This window comes from Ceratotherium simum, chromosome 5 (assembly GCF_057802395.1).
Source record: "Ceratotherium simum simum isolate JZ-2026a chromosome 5, ASM5780239v1, whole genome shotgun sequence".
NCBI classification, from domain to species: Eukaryota; Metazoa; Chordata; class Mammalia; order Perissodactyla; family Rhinocerotidae; genus Ceratotherium; species Ceratotherium simum.
In genome coordinates, this window is record NC_141904.1 from 17512173 (window position 1) to 17531057 (window position 18885).

General features: G+C 46.3%; 1 protein-coding gene across 1 annotated transcript in view; it reads right to left on the bottom strand.

Annotated features, from left to right (window-relative positions):
• The window catches only part of EPHB1 (EPH receptor B1), a 429979-nt gene that overhangs the window by 97084 nt on the left and 314010 nt on the right, over positions 1 to 18885 (bottom strand). The window contains exon 5 of the mRNA XM_004419346.3: positions 15206 to 15541. Coding sequence (XP_004419403.1) covers positions 15206 to 15541 — 336 coding nt within the window. The remainder of the gene's footprint in view (positions 1 to 15205; positions 15542 to 18885) is intronic.

An 18885-nucleotide genomic window follows, 5' to 3' on the forward strand; every position in this document is an offset into this window, starting at 1 on the left:
CACACAGGTTTTCAGGATCCTTCTGCCTTCAGAGCTGAAGCATCATGTATTAAAAATTGGAAAGATGAATCCCAATGGCCTGAGGATTTTGATGGACTTGGTTCTTTTCTTTGCCTCTAATCACTAGAAAGCCATCACTCAAGACTCAACATCTTTACCAAACATTGTGCCAGGTCCATGCTCTAATCACGGGGGCCAGAAGGATAAGTTAAAAAGTCACAGCCCTGCGCTGAAGATCCTTGAAGTCCACGAGAGGCGATAGATAGCCAAAATCCACTGAAAGGAACACCCCTGTTTTGTAGATGGCAAGGACCTCCCTGCAGCCAATCAGGAGCACACAGATCTGGGAAAAGCTGCCAGAGGATAACCGTCACTGGTCACCATTGCCCACATTTCTCAGATTTATGGCTTTGACACAACGGTCACAGGCCCTGCTGCAAGCTGTTTATCCTCACACAGTTCACCGTAAATGTCTTACATTTTGAGACGGGATTTAGCACATGGACGAAAGCAAGCAAGTATTACTCTTCCTCCCTGAAAATCAGGGGCAGCCTACCTTTGGTGCTCTGCCATCGGTGACCACCTACAGTGACAAATTTGTTTTTTTTTCCTTTTCCAAGTACAAATGCCACTTCTAGATCTGGTGTTTTACATGCTATGAAACTTTCAGACAAAAGCTTCAGAAAATAACAAGTTCAAGTATCCACCCAAACACCAACTTCTTCTAGAAAAACTAAGGGAGATAAGGCAAATTACAAAGGGATGGGAAGATTAATTCAAAGAAGCAGCCCCTGTGACCCCTGAATACGCTGGTTTCAAAAGAAAGCCCTGGCCAGTTGTCTTTTCTCCATAAACCTGCACGCTCAGATGAAGGAGCAGTTTTACTGAATGCTTGAAAAACTCTCCCCCTCACAAGCACACAGAATGCTTTCCACTAAATTAAATGTTCTATGGAGAGAAGGAAAAGAAAATCAGGAGTTCAGAAAATTATTCAAATTTAGCAAAGAAACAAATATGGACCTTTCTTTAGAAAAAAGAAGAATAAATAGTTTAGGGGCTATGTGGAAAGAAGCATCAAGAAAGATGTGTTTGGTCTAAAGAGGAAATGCTCAAAAAACCCAAGCATAATCAAAATTGCCCTGTGCTTCTTCTTAGCAAAATAAAGAGGCTGATCAACAGGAAGCCAGGATCCAAAGAAGGGCAGGGAAGCAATGGAAAGTGTCCCATCGGGCACCGAGGAAAAATGAGCTAAGGTTCAAACAGAAGCAGAACCAGGAATGTCTGAGAAGAGAGTCTACAGCCAATAATAAGAGGCCCTTTAAATGTGTCAGAAGCAGAGAGAGGCTTAAACTGCACTGGTCAAAGGGTTCAGGGGTGGGAAATGCAACAGCAGGCTGACTGAGTGAGTCCTTTGTCTCGGTTTTTGTCAAGGAAGACTTTGGGGAGATCTGACTCCCAAATTGCTTTTGAAGCAGACAGATCCAAGACAGTATATCACATACAGAAAGGAAGTGCACAGAATGTTCTTTCCTGAGCTGACAAATGAGATGTGGATAAATTGCAGAGACAGGATGGCCCCAGCTGCAAGTTATGAAAGAACTCACAGGTGACACGGGACAAGCTTTGGCCCAAACTGGTCACAGGTTACTTCCAATGGCATCAGGGATGGGCGGACCACCAGCCAGCCCTCCATTTGTAAGAAGAGCTCCAAAGGAGATCGTAGGGTCTGCAGTCCTGTGAGACTCAGGCCGGGACTGTGAGGGTGACGTGAGTCTATTTCAGAAGTTAATAACCCCAAATCTGGACCCTGGAGTCTTTTTTGTTGTTGTTGGTGGTGAGGAAGATTAGCCCTGAGCTAACATCTGTTGCTAATCCTCCTCTTTTTGCTGAGGAAGGTTGGTGCTGGGCTAACATCCGTGCCTATCCTCCTCTACTTTATAAGTAGGATGCCTGCCACAGCATGGCTTAATGAGTGGTGCATAGGTCTGTGTCCGGGATCCAAACCCACAAACCCCTAGCCGCTGAAGCCGAGCACACGAAATTAACCACTATGCCACCGGGCCGACCCCTGGATCCTGGAGTCTTAATGTGCGGAAGCCTCGCTGTCACATCTCAGGTTCACTTGGACCATACATTTCATGTTTATGACGTTCTTTGACCCTTTAATTTAGTTATTGACTCAGTTGCGTTCAAGGTTTTCTTCTTCCTCATTTTGATTTTCTTATTTGATAGGGGTATTTTCTCCCCTTTTTTTCCCCTAGGACAATTATTAAGTTCTAATGCATTATCTTTGCTTATTAAAAATGACTTCCTAATGTCTTAATTGATTTTTGTGTCAAAATGATTCTTTCAATAGTTTTAACCATAATCCATTTTGGGATATAATAAATGATATAATAGTTTAGTATGTTACAATATTTTATTTAAAACGTCAGAAGTATTTATCAGTAGTTTTAAAGAAAAATAATAGCAAAACACACATACATTCAAAATTAAGTAGATTTATTGCAGTAAAATGTTTGAAGAGGTTATAAAATATGAAACCTGGATTTCAGAGTTCAGCAAATATCATCTAAAAGGAAAAACGCTGTTGCTTCTGCAGGTGGAAACCATGCCTACGACAGCCTTGTTCTGAGGCCACCTCTCACCCACCCTAGGGCCTGGGGTGCAGGTCACAGCTGAGTCCCCTCTACCTCGGCTCAGGTGACAGCCCTAGCAAGTCTCCTGGAAGATAAATGGCCTAGAAAGTCCAGTTAGGGGGACTTTCACATCTGAACTTTTTAAAGAGGCCCATAGAAAGAGGAGCCCACCTGCCTTCCTCACAATAACTCAGGCTGGGCAGGGTGGGGGAGCTTCCCCAGTCCTTCTATGTTGTTTGTAGGGGGCGGGGGGGTAGGTGTTCACAGTGACCTCTCAGAGAGATGCCGGTGCCCCAGCCTGAACAGTGTGCATCTGAAGCTTAGTGGCCTCTTCTACCATCCTGGGCATTACTTTTTCTAGGACAAATATCCATCAGTTGATAGACATTTGTGTTGTTTCTGCATTTTGGCTGATGTGAATAATGCTGCTAAGAACATTCATGTGCAACTTTCCATGTGGATGTATGTTTGCATTTCTCTTGGGTGTATACCGAGGAGTGGAATTGCTGCATCATATAATAACGCTAACTTCTATTCTACCCAGAATAGCATTTCCCAGCCAAATCACCCTTGGACTAACCACCTGCAGTCTAAAGCACAGACCCCAGCTGTGAGGAAAACAAGGCAGAGTAAGGAACAGTAAGGAGCCTAGGGCCCCAGCCCAGGGCAGTAGGAATTAGCAAAAATAGAGAAAGGCTATGGTTAGGGCCCTATAGATGCTGCAGAGAAGAGTGGGCTCCTATTCTTGCCCTGCCGTCTATTTACTGTGTGATCTTGGGCTAAGGTTATTTAACTTCCTGTGGCCTCGAATTCTTCAACTATAAAACAGGAATATTAATCCTTATGTTATGAATTTTTCAAATGTTCTGAGGATGTGCCCTGTGTTACTCCTTCCAATTCGATCCAGTCTGCCAGGCCAGGGGACCTGGCAACCACCTCAAAGTCTCCTTCTGGGTCCATCACTGTTCACATATGCAAATAAATCCCTGGGCATAGTTCCCCAAGGTAAATGTGAAAAACATGGTCTAGTGACAGCCTTGGGTATTTATTTGATAAATATCTTTGAGGGGATAAATAAACATGTCAAGCCAGTCAAGGTGGAGGCGATGGATAAGAATGGGTTTGGAGAAAGGGAAGGCTAACAGTGGGGTTCCCCAGAGGTTGGTGTGATAAATACTCCAGAGGAGAGATGATTTCCTGTGATATCTTGAGATGACCTGAAGTTTTCTGGGAAATAATCTAGAAAGTAAATGGTGAGGTGGCTTGTCCGTGAGGACAACAGGACTTTGTGACTTTACCGAAAGGATGAGCCGTGGCCCGCCCATCTGATGGTGTGACTCAGGCCCAGGAGTCATGGACGCTCCCTTGGCTCTGCCCTGGCCTTCCTCCTGGTCTTGTCACCTGTATCTCGTTACACCTGATATCCTATCCCAAATCCCTTGTTCACTTCTGGGCCTCTTCACTTCAAACTGCACTCCAGCCACCTTAATCTTTCCAAAGCTCGATTCACCCACATTTCTCTGAAGGTCAAAAACCTTCAGTGGCTCCCCTTTGGAAAAAGTCCTAACTCCCTCTCTAACATTTAACACTGGCCGGTCCAGGCTGCTTCCCCCTATTCTCTTTCCCAAACCTGCTGCTCTCATCTAACTTCTCCACTCACTGTGTTCCAGCAGAACTCAGCTTTTGGGATCTCTGCCTGTAGTACTACCCGCTCTGCCTGCCTCTCTTCATAACCCCACCAGTCTTCGGAGGCACAGATCAGGCCACACACTGCCCTGGCTTAGCCCTGCCAGACCACGCCCACAAAAGTGCCCCTTCCCTCCTTCCAACTCAAAGCCCTATTTTAATAACTCTCATTGGGCTGTAATCACCACCTTGGGACACAGAGCACTGTTATCTAACTTTCCAGGGGGCTCATCTCTGCTCCGCATCAGTGGAATAAACTCTTTAGGGCAGAAGTCATGTTTTTAGCTTCTTCCCACTGTCTTAGCACATAATAGATGTTCAGGAAATGGAATGACTGCAGGATCTTCTCTAAAGACATTGGAAATAAAAGGGGTCAGAAAATCACGTAGTTGCATCTAACATGGATATTGACCTTCAAAGGAGAAAGATGCAGAGGTGAGGAGGCAGGGTTGTTATTCTGCAGCCTGAACCTGGGGAGGAATAAGGAGCGGTTCTGAATATAACAGTCCTGGGGGCGTGGGGACCGGAGTGCTTCTACATGGTGCAGAGGCAGAAGCCGGAGGCTATGGCCATCCCCATCTCAGTGGGATGTTTCAGCTGAAATGTGACCCTAACGTTAGCGGTTTTCTAATTTTCCTTCTTTTTAAGCTGTGGAATCCTTTCTCCCAACAAAATTTTCTTTGAAGCATAAAGTGTGAAACAGCACAATTCAGAGCTGCTCTGGGTGAATCAGAAGCAGGAATCCCAGACCCCTGAAGCCAGTCCATTTCCTATCTCCCCGGTCGAGACTCAGAAGGTTCACAGAGAGACCCAAAAGTGCTGGGCAGCCTCCAGAAGTCCCCCGAGGCCTCACATTAAATTACACAAGTTCCTAAAAGGCACAGGTGATGAGGCTGGGAGTGAGGAGTTGGGGGTGGTGGGTTATCCTTCTTCTTATATGAAACACGTTCTTAGAGAAAACCCAAAATCTATATTTAAATGTCAGCTAAAGATTTCACACCCACTAGTACTGATGACAAAGAAGAACAGTTTGCACAATGAGGAATTGTGCAAATGATGAATTGTGTTTCCTCTGACATTTCTATTCTAGAAGATAACTTTGTTGAGAAGGTACTGCTTAGATAACAGGTTCTCCCTCTGTTGATGAAAACTCATTTCATTGCACAAATATGCTTGAATTTTACATTAGGAAGCCTGACTCATTAAATATTTTTGGTGCAGTAACACTTCTGGTCAAAGTAGATTAAACAAATAAACAATTAGTTTGGAGACTGGGTATGAATACAGAAGCAGAATTCATTATTTTTCTAATTGTTTTCCCCTATTGTGGACATTGGCTTCTTTGCTTTTGCTCTGGGCTGTGCCCTGAGATGACCCTGACACCGCCTTCCAATCTCCCTTTCTACCCTGGAGTCACCTGGGGACAGAGGACTGCTTTGGGTGGGTAGTATCAGTTCGATGCTGTTGTAGAATATGGGCGGAGTACCATCATGGGCTCAGTGAAGTGGGTATGGGGGAGATAGTGAGGGCTTCCGGCCTGGGTGGCTGAGTCAGCCTCACACCCCCACACAGGTGCCTCCTTCATGGGTCCATCCACTAAGGGTTTGTTTCCAAGCCAAGGGAGGGTGACAACTGGGGGCTGGGGGTTGGGCGCTGCTCTGGGGATGTGGGTTTAGGGCAGAGGCCCTCATTTCTGATATTACCTCTGGAATAGTGGGGGTTCTTTATTGGGATCATCCACCTGACCCAGCCAGTTCTCAAAATGTGCTCCCAGATCAGCATCACCTGGGAACTGGTAAGAAATGCAGACTCTTGAGCCCCACCCAGACCCACTGAGTCAGAAACTCTGGGGTGGGGCCCAGCGATCTGTGTTTTCACAAGCCCTCCAGGAGATTCTGATGCATGCTCAGGTTTGAGAACTCTTTGTCTAGAAATCTGGAAATGAGAATGCTAAACTTTGAAAGGACATCCGAGGTCATTCAGTTTTCTGTCAACTCTTACAATTTACGGGTTAAAGCAGTGAATGTGAGAGAGAAAGTGACTTCCCCACTATGTAAGGCCAGCCTGGACATCCCGGAACAGGGGACACTGTGCTGAGGTGCAGGGGACACTGGAGGAGCGAGACCTGGTCTTTTCCCTCGGAAGCCCTCAGTCCATCAGGAGAAATAGGATCTATTCACAAAAAAACTAATGCACATTCAAGAACTCACTGTGTCACCCTTATAACTAGCACAGCTCAGAGAAGACAACACACACATCAGGATTTTCTATGAGGCAGATAGGCTCACAGGGGCACGAATGGGCCCTTGTTCCCCTGAGCTCTTCTGGATAGATAAGGCATTTGCTCTGTCCCTCAAAAAAAAAAAAAAAAAAAGAAAAGTAAAAGAGAGAAACACACATTTTAAAATCCTAGGGCTCAGTTCTACAGCTGATGTTGTCCTGTAGTTCAGCTTTCAGAAGGAAACTGGTCCCAAGGCCTGGGGGGTTGGCAGAAAGTCTCCCTTGCACTGGAAAATATTTGTGGTCCGGTGATGCCTTTATTTACCCAGAACATTTAATGTGCCTTTTTTCCCCATCTTTCACATCCGCTCAGAGAAGATGTTAATTTTCTGAAATTAAACACTTAGCTTGATTACTGTTTTGTTAATTGCTGCATTCAAAAACCCCTGGTGCTCCTGCCTGTTTAACATGGATGGTGCTGTGAAAATGATAGGCGCGGAACTGGCGTGCAGGTGGACAGACAACGGCGTTGGAATGCCCTCGCAGCTACCCCCAACTGAGCTTGCTCAACAGCTGGGGCCCTGCCCGTGGGGGAGCGGGGCGGCCCAGGTCACAGCAGAGTGCCTCCCACAGGGCCATGTTTTGGGAGGACAGTGCACCCAGGAAGTGCCAGATCTCACCAACATATGGGAGAATTAACTCCAATTGCAAGGCCCACCCAAAGATGCTCGAGGAAGGAAAGAGCTCAAACTGCACTATTTCCTGATCCCTGAGATTAGATTAGGAGAGATTGAGGCATTCATTCATACATTTATCCGATCATTTATTAATTCATTCAATGAACATTTATTGAATGCTATTATTTCAGGCACCTGGCTAGACACTGGGGAACCATAGTCAATAAGATGGATCCGGTGCATGCTCGCTTGGAGATTACAGTCAGCTCACAGGGCTGACGTTTGTGGAGGAGCGTGGAGCGGACACCTCACCGGGACTCCTCCTCTCTCCACCCCCTTTGCTGGGGCTGTGAGGCAAACAGCAACTATCTCGTAATCCAACTAGAGGTTCCCTCTGCAACGAGGGTTAGAACAATCTTATTTGGACTTTGAGCAGGGTAAGAGACTTACTACAGCCTCACTGCCAGCAGTCGCATTTTTACTTCACAAGCCACCTACTTGGTGTGCCTGGCCCACAGTGGAGTAAAATGAGCAAACAGGTCCCCAGGTCCCATGAGCCCCTCTCGTCATCCTCGCAGCCATGCATTTTCAGCTGTTCTCCAGCTGTTAGCAGTGTTGTTAGGCAATGCTCAGGACCTGGAATGGGGAGAATTCCCACACCCAATCACCACATGGCCCAGCAGGTGATATCTGTTCACAAGAAGTTCAAATTGATCAGTTGGTGAACAATGGAATATCCCACCCAATGCTGTCACTGCATAGCAACAACCACCACAGATGGAAATGCTCTCTGGCAACTGCATGTGGTTACCTGCTAACTTTTGGGAAGTGAGAGCTGGAACCACAGCAGGTTGTGGTACCAAGAGCCTGGCTGAGGGCCCCTTGAGGTGCCTCACAGGTAGCCACCACTCACTTGTGACTTTCTGCGCCTCTGACCCCAGTCTCAGCGAGTACTGTGACTAGAACGTGAGCCTCTCAAGTCACAGTTTTGTTTGTGCTGTTTGCTCCTATGTTCCTGGTGCCTGGAGCCGTGTAAGACCACAGAAGGCCTTGATAAATATGTTGAGTAGGTGGATGGGAGCCCCTAGAAGCAGGAACCAGTAAGTCAGCCTGTGGAAAGCAGTCACAAATGCTGTGTTGAATGGATGAGTACATTTCCAAAGTTAAAGTGGTTAAACAAACAAACCAACCAACCCCTTTGAGTGTGGCTGACTCTCACTGTGTTCCTCTGAGTGGAACTGGGCTTGTAGCATCATCCTAAAGTCATTATCTTAAATTTCCTTCTAGGAGCCAAGAGGAGGAATGTGCCTGTTCATCTGGCTGACCTGGAGGGATCACCTGGCCACCTGTGGACCACCAGGACATGTTCTGATCACCATACACCAGCCAAACATTTATATACTAATGCTCATATGTGGGGACTCAAGGACCCTGGCAAATATTTATCAAGGCTCTTCATGCCTAGTGCTGTGTGGTCCCTCCTTGTGTGGGGTAGGTGAGAAGGTCTGATTCTCCGTAGAGCTCACCATCTAGTGGGGAGCCCCAAGGCTGCCAGGGGTGGAAGCCACGACCTTGGTCATGGGCAGTGCTACATACTGACCTGCTCAGCTCAGCAGACAAGATGCCACTGTTTGCAAATGGCCAGGACCTTTCTGGGGACACTTGGAATTTCCTTCTCAATGCCAGGGATTAAGAAATAATAAAAACAACCTTTTTGGAATTAACAGTGAGAAGAAAGCAATGAAATGAACGATGAAATTGAATTAAGAACAGTGAAAATTTCATTTACTTAAGGTTTTTAAACTTTTCTTTATTAATTTCCACGAAAGTTTTCTTTAAAGTCATTCCAGTCTTTTTAAAGTTCTGACTCAATCTTTTCTCTTCTCTGGAGCAAATTTCGCCTGCTAATTTCCAATGAGATCAGCCCTTAAAAATGAACTAGTTTCAGCATATGGATCTTAACACTCTAAATTTTTATAGGCAGCAGTGTAATATTGTTTTAATATTTAATTTTGAGATTTACATAATATCTTTCCTCCAAAGAGCTCAATATATTGCAACATCATAAAATTCCTTTTCATATTCAAAGATTATTCTTTATGCATGCAAATACTATATTTAACCAAGGAATAATGCAAATTAGGTAATGTGTTCAGAGGAATTGGTGGGCTAGGTAATTCTTTTGTAGAAAAAGTGGCGGCTCTGAGTGACTTTAATTGTCTAAGAACTTCAAAAATGCCTTAAAAATGGACAAACTATAGGGGCCTGTGACTATTAACAGAAGTAATGTAGTATTTTGTAAAAAAGAAATGAAGTAATGGATTGTGTCTGTGTTGTGGGCATAGTGAATATGTCAGTATTCCACCTGCAATCAGAACAGCAGGCCATACATGAACTGTGTGTAAGATAAATGTCAGACATAAGTGCTGCTGATGACATCACGACAGTAAAGGGAAAAGTGTTGCGTCTGCAAACACACGATGAGGAGGTACAGAAGGGCTCCTCTGAGTGGCAGGATCAGCCTGTGCCAGATACACAGTTCCTGGCTCTACTCCTGCCCTCATCGTTTACTCATTGGGACGCAGACTGCTCTGCTCTCCTTTCTCGCCTATTCCTTCCTTGAAGAATGGACAAACCAATACTTCTCATCCATCTGATATGAATGACATCACCCCCAAACAAAGAGACTGAGGGGCCTTGGAAGGAAACAGCCTAGATAGAAAAAGTCCAGCAAATTGCTGTCTGGCTCAGGACATATTCTCAGAAACGATGCTCATCTCCCAGTCCACAGCATGGCTTACAAAGTAATTTTCTATCCCCTGTCTCATTGTCTTGTCGCAGCTTCACCAGGAAGCAGGTGTCATTACTTCCATTTTGCAGTTGAGAAAAGAGGGATCATGGCTGTTCAATGAACTTGCATGAATCACATGAGGAGCAGAGAAAGGCACCAGCCCCAGGACTCCTCCACACCTATGCCACCATGAGCCCAAAAGGGGAAGAAGGGGACTGCCCCATGGTGGAAGGAGACTGCAGTAACATAGCGCACTCACCTTTCAAGCTTGGGTCAATCTGATTAGCCCTCTGAATCAGAGGTTGCAAACCACAGCCAACAGACCAAATCTAGAATTGGATTTGTTTGGCTCTCAAGTGCTTTAAAATTTTCTAATTAGTTGTCAACATTTTAAATCTGGATTTTCAGCTTATAAGATCTGGAAGTGCTGGGTATGGCACTACTTGCTGGAGTTGAGTAGGGGCTGCCCATGTTCTCTTCAGTTCCCTGCAGTCCCCACCAGTCCCTATTGCCTGATACCTGGCCCTGCTTTGCTCCTGTCCATTACCTGCCTGGCCTCATGGGTCTTTGAATTAGTTCTCTCTGGCTTAGATGGTCCCAAATTCACTGACTTTATTTTGTCTTACTACAAGTTGATTATATAGATGTGCTGGTCTGATTTGTCTTATTTATTTTCTCCAAGATTTCCTCTGAGGTCCCCATCCCCAGCTCTGATACTCTGAGTCTAGTTGGCAGAAAAGAGAATTAAAGTTTGTCATTCACTTTAATTCTCTCTGACAGCCAGATGATCTGGCCATCAGTCTGAATCTGGGGCCAGGTGCCAGCGAGTGACTGCAGGAGTTAGTGGTGATAACAACCGCTCTGCAGATCGCTTGGCCACTGGAACAGAGAGAGTTCCACCTGATCTGGTCTATTTTAAACTCAAGGCAGCTGTATTCGGTGCAAGGCTGCATCCCTGAAGACCTCACGTAAATCTGAGTTTGCATAATTCATGACCAACCCTGACCAAAAATGATGGACATTTTTTTGACAGCTAAAGTGGCCCGGCTATGTGGCAATAGAGTAGAGAGAGCTTACAACTTACACAGCTCACCATAATGCGATTTTTGATTAGTCTGAGGATAAAATGGCCACAAACCTGAATTTGAAACTCAGAAACATCATTTGCTGGCTGTAAGATGCTAAGCAAATTTCAAAAGCACTCTGACCCCAGTTTCTTCATCTGAACCACCTCATCTTTTTAAAGAACTTGGTAGGGGCTTGGCACGTTGGAGGTGCTCAGAAATGGTAGTTCTTTGCCACTGCCTATGTGCTGGGTAAGGATCCTATCCTGATATTTTCCAAGTGAAACAAGATCCTTGAGGAATCTGACTATATACATGACTGAGGTCATCATGGAAGGAGATGGAAGCTCTCAACAGGACTCAACAGACCCTTCCTTACGCCCCTAGTCATGCTTGCCTCCAGGGGAAGAACTGTATCTACTGTGTGCCCAATGGACCAAAAGATGATTACAAAATCTCCTATGATCTCTTCTTAGATCACAACTTTAGGGTCAAGAAATGCATATCAGTGACTGTCTCTGATGGACTGATGCCAACCATAACCATTTTTGTCCGGTACCTAAATCAGCTAAGAGGAGCTGCCTGCCTCCACTGGGCAGGGCTCATGAGAGCAGCATGATGTAACATCAGTGTGGCACATCTGGACAGCCCCGGGAAGGAAAAGCAAGACAACCCTGTGTCTGCTGAACAGTAAGAGCTGCATGCCCAGCCATAGACGCGGACCATAGCTCCTAAACAAAAGAGGAGCAGCCCAGAGCAGCAAGCAGCCGCCCAAGAAAGAGTCTGACGTTCATGAGCATCAGGCGTCAGATCAAGTCCACAACCACTTGGCAGCCAACTTGTCCAAACCCTTCTCTCAGGTGACCCTTACATCCATTGTCAGGATCCAATTCACCTTGGGAACAACTTGTACCCCTCAGCAAACACACACTCATCATGCATCTGCCTCCGGAGGCAGGGTAAAGCCTTTTATCGTTCAGTGTCACAGAGAAAATTATGGAAGGGTAACAGAGGCTGCAAAGTGAGGTCCCCCCTCTCAGCAGGATGGCATCAGGTGGCTCTGAATAACCCCTCCATGCTTGGAGAGTATGAAATCAAGAGCCCAGAGGGTCTGTCCACTTTTTAGAGCAGGAAACAGGAAGGCAGAAACAAAGACGCCACGTCCTTCTGACCCTCCTCTAATCCTAGATTCTCCAAACCCCTTTAAGTCTCTGCTTCCTTATCTGAAAAATGGGAACAACAATGCCTAATTCATAGGGTAATTATGAGGATCAAATGGGTCCATGTATTCCAAAATTCTTTGTCAATTCAAATGAAACACAAACATGAGGTGTTAGCTATAATAATTATTACTCATCTTCTCCTCACTCGGGACCCACTCAATGGTGCCCAGCTATTTCAGTTTGGGCAGTTCCAGACCCAGAATAGGCACTAGATAAACACTTATCAGTTGACTGAATGATTGATTCCAGGATTGCTCTGGGTCAAATTCTTTACCTGCCATCTACCTACTCATGACCCAAACAATAGGACCCTGGGGGCCAGAACATACCATGAGGCTGGGATGGGGAGGCTCACCTGGCTCTCCCCTAGAGTGGAAGAGCTCAGGGGTGCCTGGAAAGGGGTTGGACATGTCATGATTTATTGGTGATACCTGGGCCCAATCCGCCACATCCCTTAATGGATCTGAGTCATTAGAGATTTTATGATGCCTGCTATTTAGTCTCTCTTTCATGTCTTAAAAAATGTAGCTTCCATTCATGTTTCTAAACTGCTCTTGCAGAGGTAAAGTCTCCAGTGTTTATTTTGAAGGTTCTCATCTTTTCAAAAAAATTATCTATTGGTTGAGAATAATTTGCATTCTCATGTGGATGCCCAAAGCAGTGTGATAACACCATGTTCCTCAGAGCCCCGCAGCCCACAGGTCAGGAACCACTGGTCCACTGACATGTATTTTATAATAACCATGTGCCACCAAGAAGCAGCTGTACCATTCTCTCATTGACTGTCAACTTTCTGGCACCCAACTCCAGAATTCCCAAAGATAAATCAAAGATTGGAAGGTGACAATGGGGCTGGGACTACAAAACAGGGAAGATTAAGGATAAAGGACCTTAGAGCAGGAACAAAGGGCAAGAAAAATATGCTCCTGAAGGAGCGAATGGGTGAGGATAAAAATAAATATTTTGAACGTTGGTAACGCAGGGCCCTTGCAGGAACCCTGGTCTCTCAGCTCCTCTGCAGCCAGGGAAGGTGCAGATGGCAAGGCAAGCAGATGGGCAGGTTCGGGAATAGCAGGGTAAGAGAAGGGAGGCGCAGAAATCAAAGCAAACCAATATAAGTGGCAGGTTTGTTCGCACATGCTTAAAGAGACAGAAAAGACAGCCAAGCCCAGCATAACATGACAGCCTGGCAGGATTATTATTCCCAGAAGCTGGGACACTAAAATATTTCAGCCAGTTTTCTGCCTTAAACTCTCCAAGTGAAATACTGCTAACAAAGGCTGCCCATGTTACACACTCAACATGATGCAGAAATTACCATTCCCGTCTCTTTCGGTAAGATAGACTGTCACAACCTTTGTCTCCATGGCGCTGGGGCTGTGGTCACCAGCTGGAGGCTTCCGCACTTCCACTCTTATTTTCTCACTACACACGTGTGCCTGTAAACACGTGACCATACGCATACATACAAACACGCACACACGAACACAGACACTCCCAGCAACAACGCAGCCATCTGGACAGCCACGCTCTCCTATGACACCTTTTTTTCTTCTCAGTTCTGACAGCTTAAACCCAAGAATCATCTGCCATCAAAGATGCCTGGTATTAAAAGCGGCAGAATGAGCTGAGGATGGGGAGGTGAGAAGTAGAAAAACATCAATGGAGTAGGAGAGAGGAGGTCAAGAAGGAAAGTTACACCGAGGGAGAAAAAGCAAAGAAAGATGCTTGGCTCCTGCTCTTCCGCTAACAAGCTCTCCTTTTAGAATCTGTTGATTGAGAAAAATCCATAATTCCAAATAAGACCATGGTCCATTGCCTATGACCCCCATTGCCTATAGACGTGATGTCCACTTCCCCTCTGCAGCCTTGCATCGTCACCCCAGGGGAGAGATTGCTCATTTCTCTCTAACTCCCTTGGTATTTACGGCATGTGTACAGCACATGATGCTTAGAAAACACTACCTTGCAGCTTTGTGCTTTGTGTCTATTTCCTGTAAATTCTTCACTTGATGAGTTCCATGGGAGGAATAACGGTGTCCCAGCATCGCCATATACCTCACAGTGTCTAATCTACAGCTTGGCACACAGTAGATGCTAAATAACTATCTTTTAATAATGAGTGAACAAATAAATAAATGAGTGAGTGAGTGAGTGCACTGGTTAAATGGATATAAAAAGAAAAGAATTGTTGCAAGAGGTGTGAACAGTAATAAAGAGAAAAGGTCAGAAGAGTAAGATACAGAAATAAAGAGAAGAGAAGAAAATGTGTTCTGAGCTGTGCACGCCACAGGATGTACTGGCTATCAGGAACGATCTATTGCTAACTACCTGAGGTCTCTGTAACAGTGTAGCATTCATCTGAGCAAGCTATAAAGTATAACGCACTCTTGAATTACATGGGTTTAATTGAAAAATAATCTATGAAGGCAATACTGACTTTATCACATGATTTCTGGGAAATTTCTTTCATTGGGTTTTCTCATAAAGCAGCACTGATGTTCTCAAGATCATGCAGTGCCTCCATCCATCCACCCACCCACCCATCCATCCCTCTGTCCGTCCATCCACCCACCCATCTGTCTGTCCATCCATCTTTCCAATGGCATTTGTTGAGTCCCAGCTGGATGCAGAGCACTATGTCTTACTCTGGCTTGGATATGCATCTTTGCTTTTGTGCTAGGCACGAGGAAATCCCTCAGAATCCAGCTCACTCTCAGGTGAAACACTATACCTGTTTTCCCTATGGCTACAAATGCCCATCACTTGACACTTTCACTCCTGGAAGCAGCCCTGACGGCAGACTAGCAGAATGGGTGTGGCTATAGCTTTGTTCCCGCACAGAGATGGACAAAGAGCCAGCCACACAGATGGACAGAAGGAGTACAGACGCCTCCATACTTACCAGCTTGGTTTGTGGTGATGTTGACGGAGACGTGCTGTGGGGGGAAGGGACTCTTGCTGGAGACTCCATTGACGGCTTGGATGTCAAAGGTGTAGGGGGTGTGGGCCCACAGGCTGCTGATGGAGACGCGGCACTCTGTCAGGCCCAGCTGCCTGGGCACAAACTCTACGTTGTCATCGCAGCGGGAGCAGCTTCGACGGTCAGCCCGGCACTTTTTACAGATGATGTTGTAGGTCACATCATCCCGCCCACCTGTCTCCCTGGGCGGGTGCCACTCCAAGATGATGGATGTCTCGTTGACGATGGAGATGACGTTGCGGGGACCTGATGGGACACCTGTAAGGAGACAAAGAAGGGCCCAGTGAGGCTGTGCAGCCACTTCCTGACCAGCATCTCTCCATCTGCCTTTGCTGCGTTCCCACCCTCATCACATGCACGCATCTCTTCCCCTCCTTCAACCCCAAATCTCCATGCTCTGATCGATTCTGAGAAAAAGTGGTAGACAGAGACGACAACCCCAAACTCCCCTTTCAGCTGTGCCCACTGTGGCTTTCCTTCTTTCAATCATGTGTGCCAAGGGAGAGGAGGATGCAAGGACCTAGGTTCACATCTTTCTGTTCTCAGGACCAAGCCGCATCCTCCAGCCAGCTTTAGTGTCAATGATATGTATGTATATTGGACACTTACTGGATTCCTTGTCCTAATTGATGTAGAACTCAAGGGTTGAGGGATATGAATAGCCTGTCACAAGCCAACATATCCTGGCATCCTGCATAAAATCTCACACAATTTGGGATCTATGTGGTGTATGCATGGCGGTGGGGGTGTTTCTCTGTAGGACAGGCTGCCAGAACACTTGGATATGGATAGAAGAATATTCACATTGCACAAGCTTTGGTGCATGAAGATAAGAAGTAAAGTTGGGTGGGAGGTTCATGCAGCCACCATTTTTGACCCCAGGACATGAGAAGAGCACAGGGGTTTGTTCCAGACACTCTGCTCGCTAGTTTATGTGCACTTAATCATCCCAAGAATCCTACAGGGAAGATACAATAATTAACTCAATTTTATAGGAAGGGAAATTAAAGATGAGAGTGAGGACTGGCTATAGATCATGTGGTCTATAAGAACTGAAGCCAGTTTGGACACCCATACCTGCCTGATTGCAAAGCTCGTGTTCTTAACTGTAGCTCTGTGCTGCCTGCTAGTGAAACCAGCTATCTTTTCCTACCAAGGGAGATGTTGTCTCCAAATCTAGCCTTACAATGATATCATACTCCAAAGGTTGGTGGTTCGATCCACTCATAGATAACAGGAGACTTGAACAGACTCTCTCTCCTACAAGCCAGCCAGGCTCACTGGGTCTCAAGAAGGGCAGCCTCTTCCCTCTGGACAGCTCTGTCTAAGGCTGATGTTCACATTCCGGCAAAGGTTTTAAATGCCTTGTCAAAAACTCAAGAAAGACTGGTATTTCATAGGAGGGCAAAATGTTGCTGAATTAATGGCCACAGTGCTGGGCGTTTTAAGATTAAGTTGGAGAATCTCCTGCCCAAGAACAGAACAGATCACAGCCTCAGATTCCCAAGCTAAGCTCTGCATATCCTCAATGTCTGACTGATGGAAATGAACCCTGCCGGGAAGCCCCCCTTCCTAATGGTAGGTCTGCTGGAGCAGCCGCTCCAGAGAGTAATGCATTCAGAATTCATGCACGTGACTGTCGCCAGCTGAAGGAAGACATGTGTAAAGTGGTTCATGCTGGAGACAGGAATCAAATGCCAACACACAAAATGAGGGAATAACAACGAGGTCGGGGGGCACCAGGGAAGGATTCTGTGTTGAATCAGTCAACAGCAAGCAGCTAGAGCAGAAAGCAAATATTAAATCGGATTCTATTATAACATGAAAGAAAATCAGTACTGTACTATATAAAGCCTATTAGGGCTGAGTTTAAGCACAACTTCCATGCACGCTTGTGACAGGGCAGGATTCATGAAGCATTTTTACTGAAGTCTTGCAAATAGCATTCAAGAATTCCCCACCCATCTGCCCAGGGATAAACATTCATCTCTTTTTGAATCAGCACACGGCTTGTACTGGGAGGGGAGTCAGTACTGCCCTAGGTGGGCTCTTACTTGGCTGGGCCAACCTCACCTCACACTGTACTATTCATTAACATCTGTATTGGCCAGTGCCTCTCTTGGATATGTCTGTTTGCACAGACTGATGAGACTCAGATCACAAACTCCCAGTGGTCAATGCCATTGCCGTCTCACTCTCATAGCAGACAGCCTAGCCTCAGCTAGACCACTGCTTCTCATACTCAGAGTAAACACATTCACCGAGTGCTTGTTCTATGTTAGGTGTGGGGCAAATACCTTAACAATGTTATCTTACTGCATCATCTGTGGGACATCTGAGGCTATCCCTCAGAAACAGGCCTTGGGTGGAGGAGCAGAGACAAGTTCTGTCTGGGAGAGTGACCACCCATCCCTCTCACCCTGCGGAGACCTACCTCTTACAATCATCTCCTTCCTCCCTTGAGCTTTGACTTCACCCTCTCCCCTGATTCCAGCTTCTCCATAAACTTGCATAGATTGTTGCCATTTTAAAACCCAAACACCATCACCCGGCATTTCTCTACATCACACATCATCTCTTTTTCAATCTCCAGCCAGTCTTTTCCAAAGTGGAGTCGCACTTGCTGCATCTCCTCTCTCCCTACTCAGCCACCTGCAGCCTGGTTACTTCCCCACTCCTTGGCCATGCCTGCATTTCCTTTGGCCTCCTACTTGACGAATCCAGGGGATGCAATTCAGTCCTTACCTTCCTTGACACCCTGTGTCATTGCCAACTAGACCCTGGGAGTCACATCTTCTGTGTCCCCTGACACATGATGTGTTGGCTCCATCTCTTTTTCCTCAGCTCTTTCCCTTCCCCTACATCCCCACTACCTCATAATGACGGGCTTCGTCAATTTTCCTGCCCTATTGCAAAACCCTCCTAATTAATTCTCCAACATCGCTTTGCATCTCTCCCATCCATTTTCTTCTGCCAGAGTATGAGTTCCTGAACGTACATGGGATCATAGTGTTCCTCTGCTCAAAATTCACCCTCCTTTCCAATGACCTTCAAGCCCCCATGTAGTCTTAATGCTCTTGATCTCATCTCTGGCCACTTGGCTCTTGCCCCTCATATTGTGGCCAGTAGGAAGATTCCTGGGATTTCCTGTGCACACTAAACTCTCTTCATGCCCCTGAGCCTCTGCACAGGGTTCTCTCCTCTGTCTGGAATTCTTTTCCTCCTAGCTGCTTGACAAACTCCTGCTCATCCTTCAAGATCCAGCACCCATCCCACTAGGAGGCTTTCCCGATGTCTGTAGTCATGCACTGCCCGCCCTGGGCTTCCATAAGCCCACTTCTAGATGCCTAGCCCAGATGCCATCATTGCATTGTGATGGTCTCTTCCTCTGTGTCGTCCTTACCATGCTGTGGCCTCCTGGTGGGCAGGGGCTGGTGGCTGGTTTGTCTCTGTGATTCTCATGCCTGGCACTTTGCCCAGGGGAGGCCCCTTCCACTTGAAGTTTTTGACCTCTGCTCAGTGTGCAAGGCTTAAAGTCACATGCGGGTACCCCTCTCCAGCACGAGCCAGGGTGCCCTGCAGTGGGGCAGACGGAGGATGCA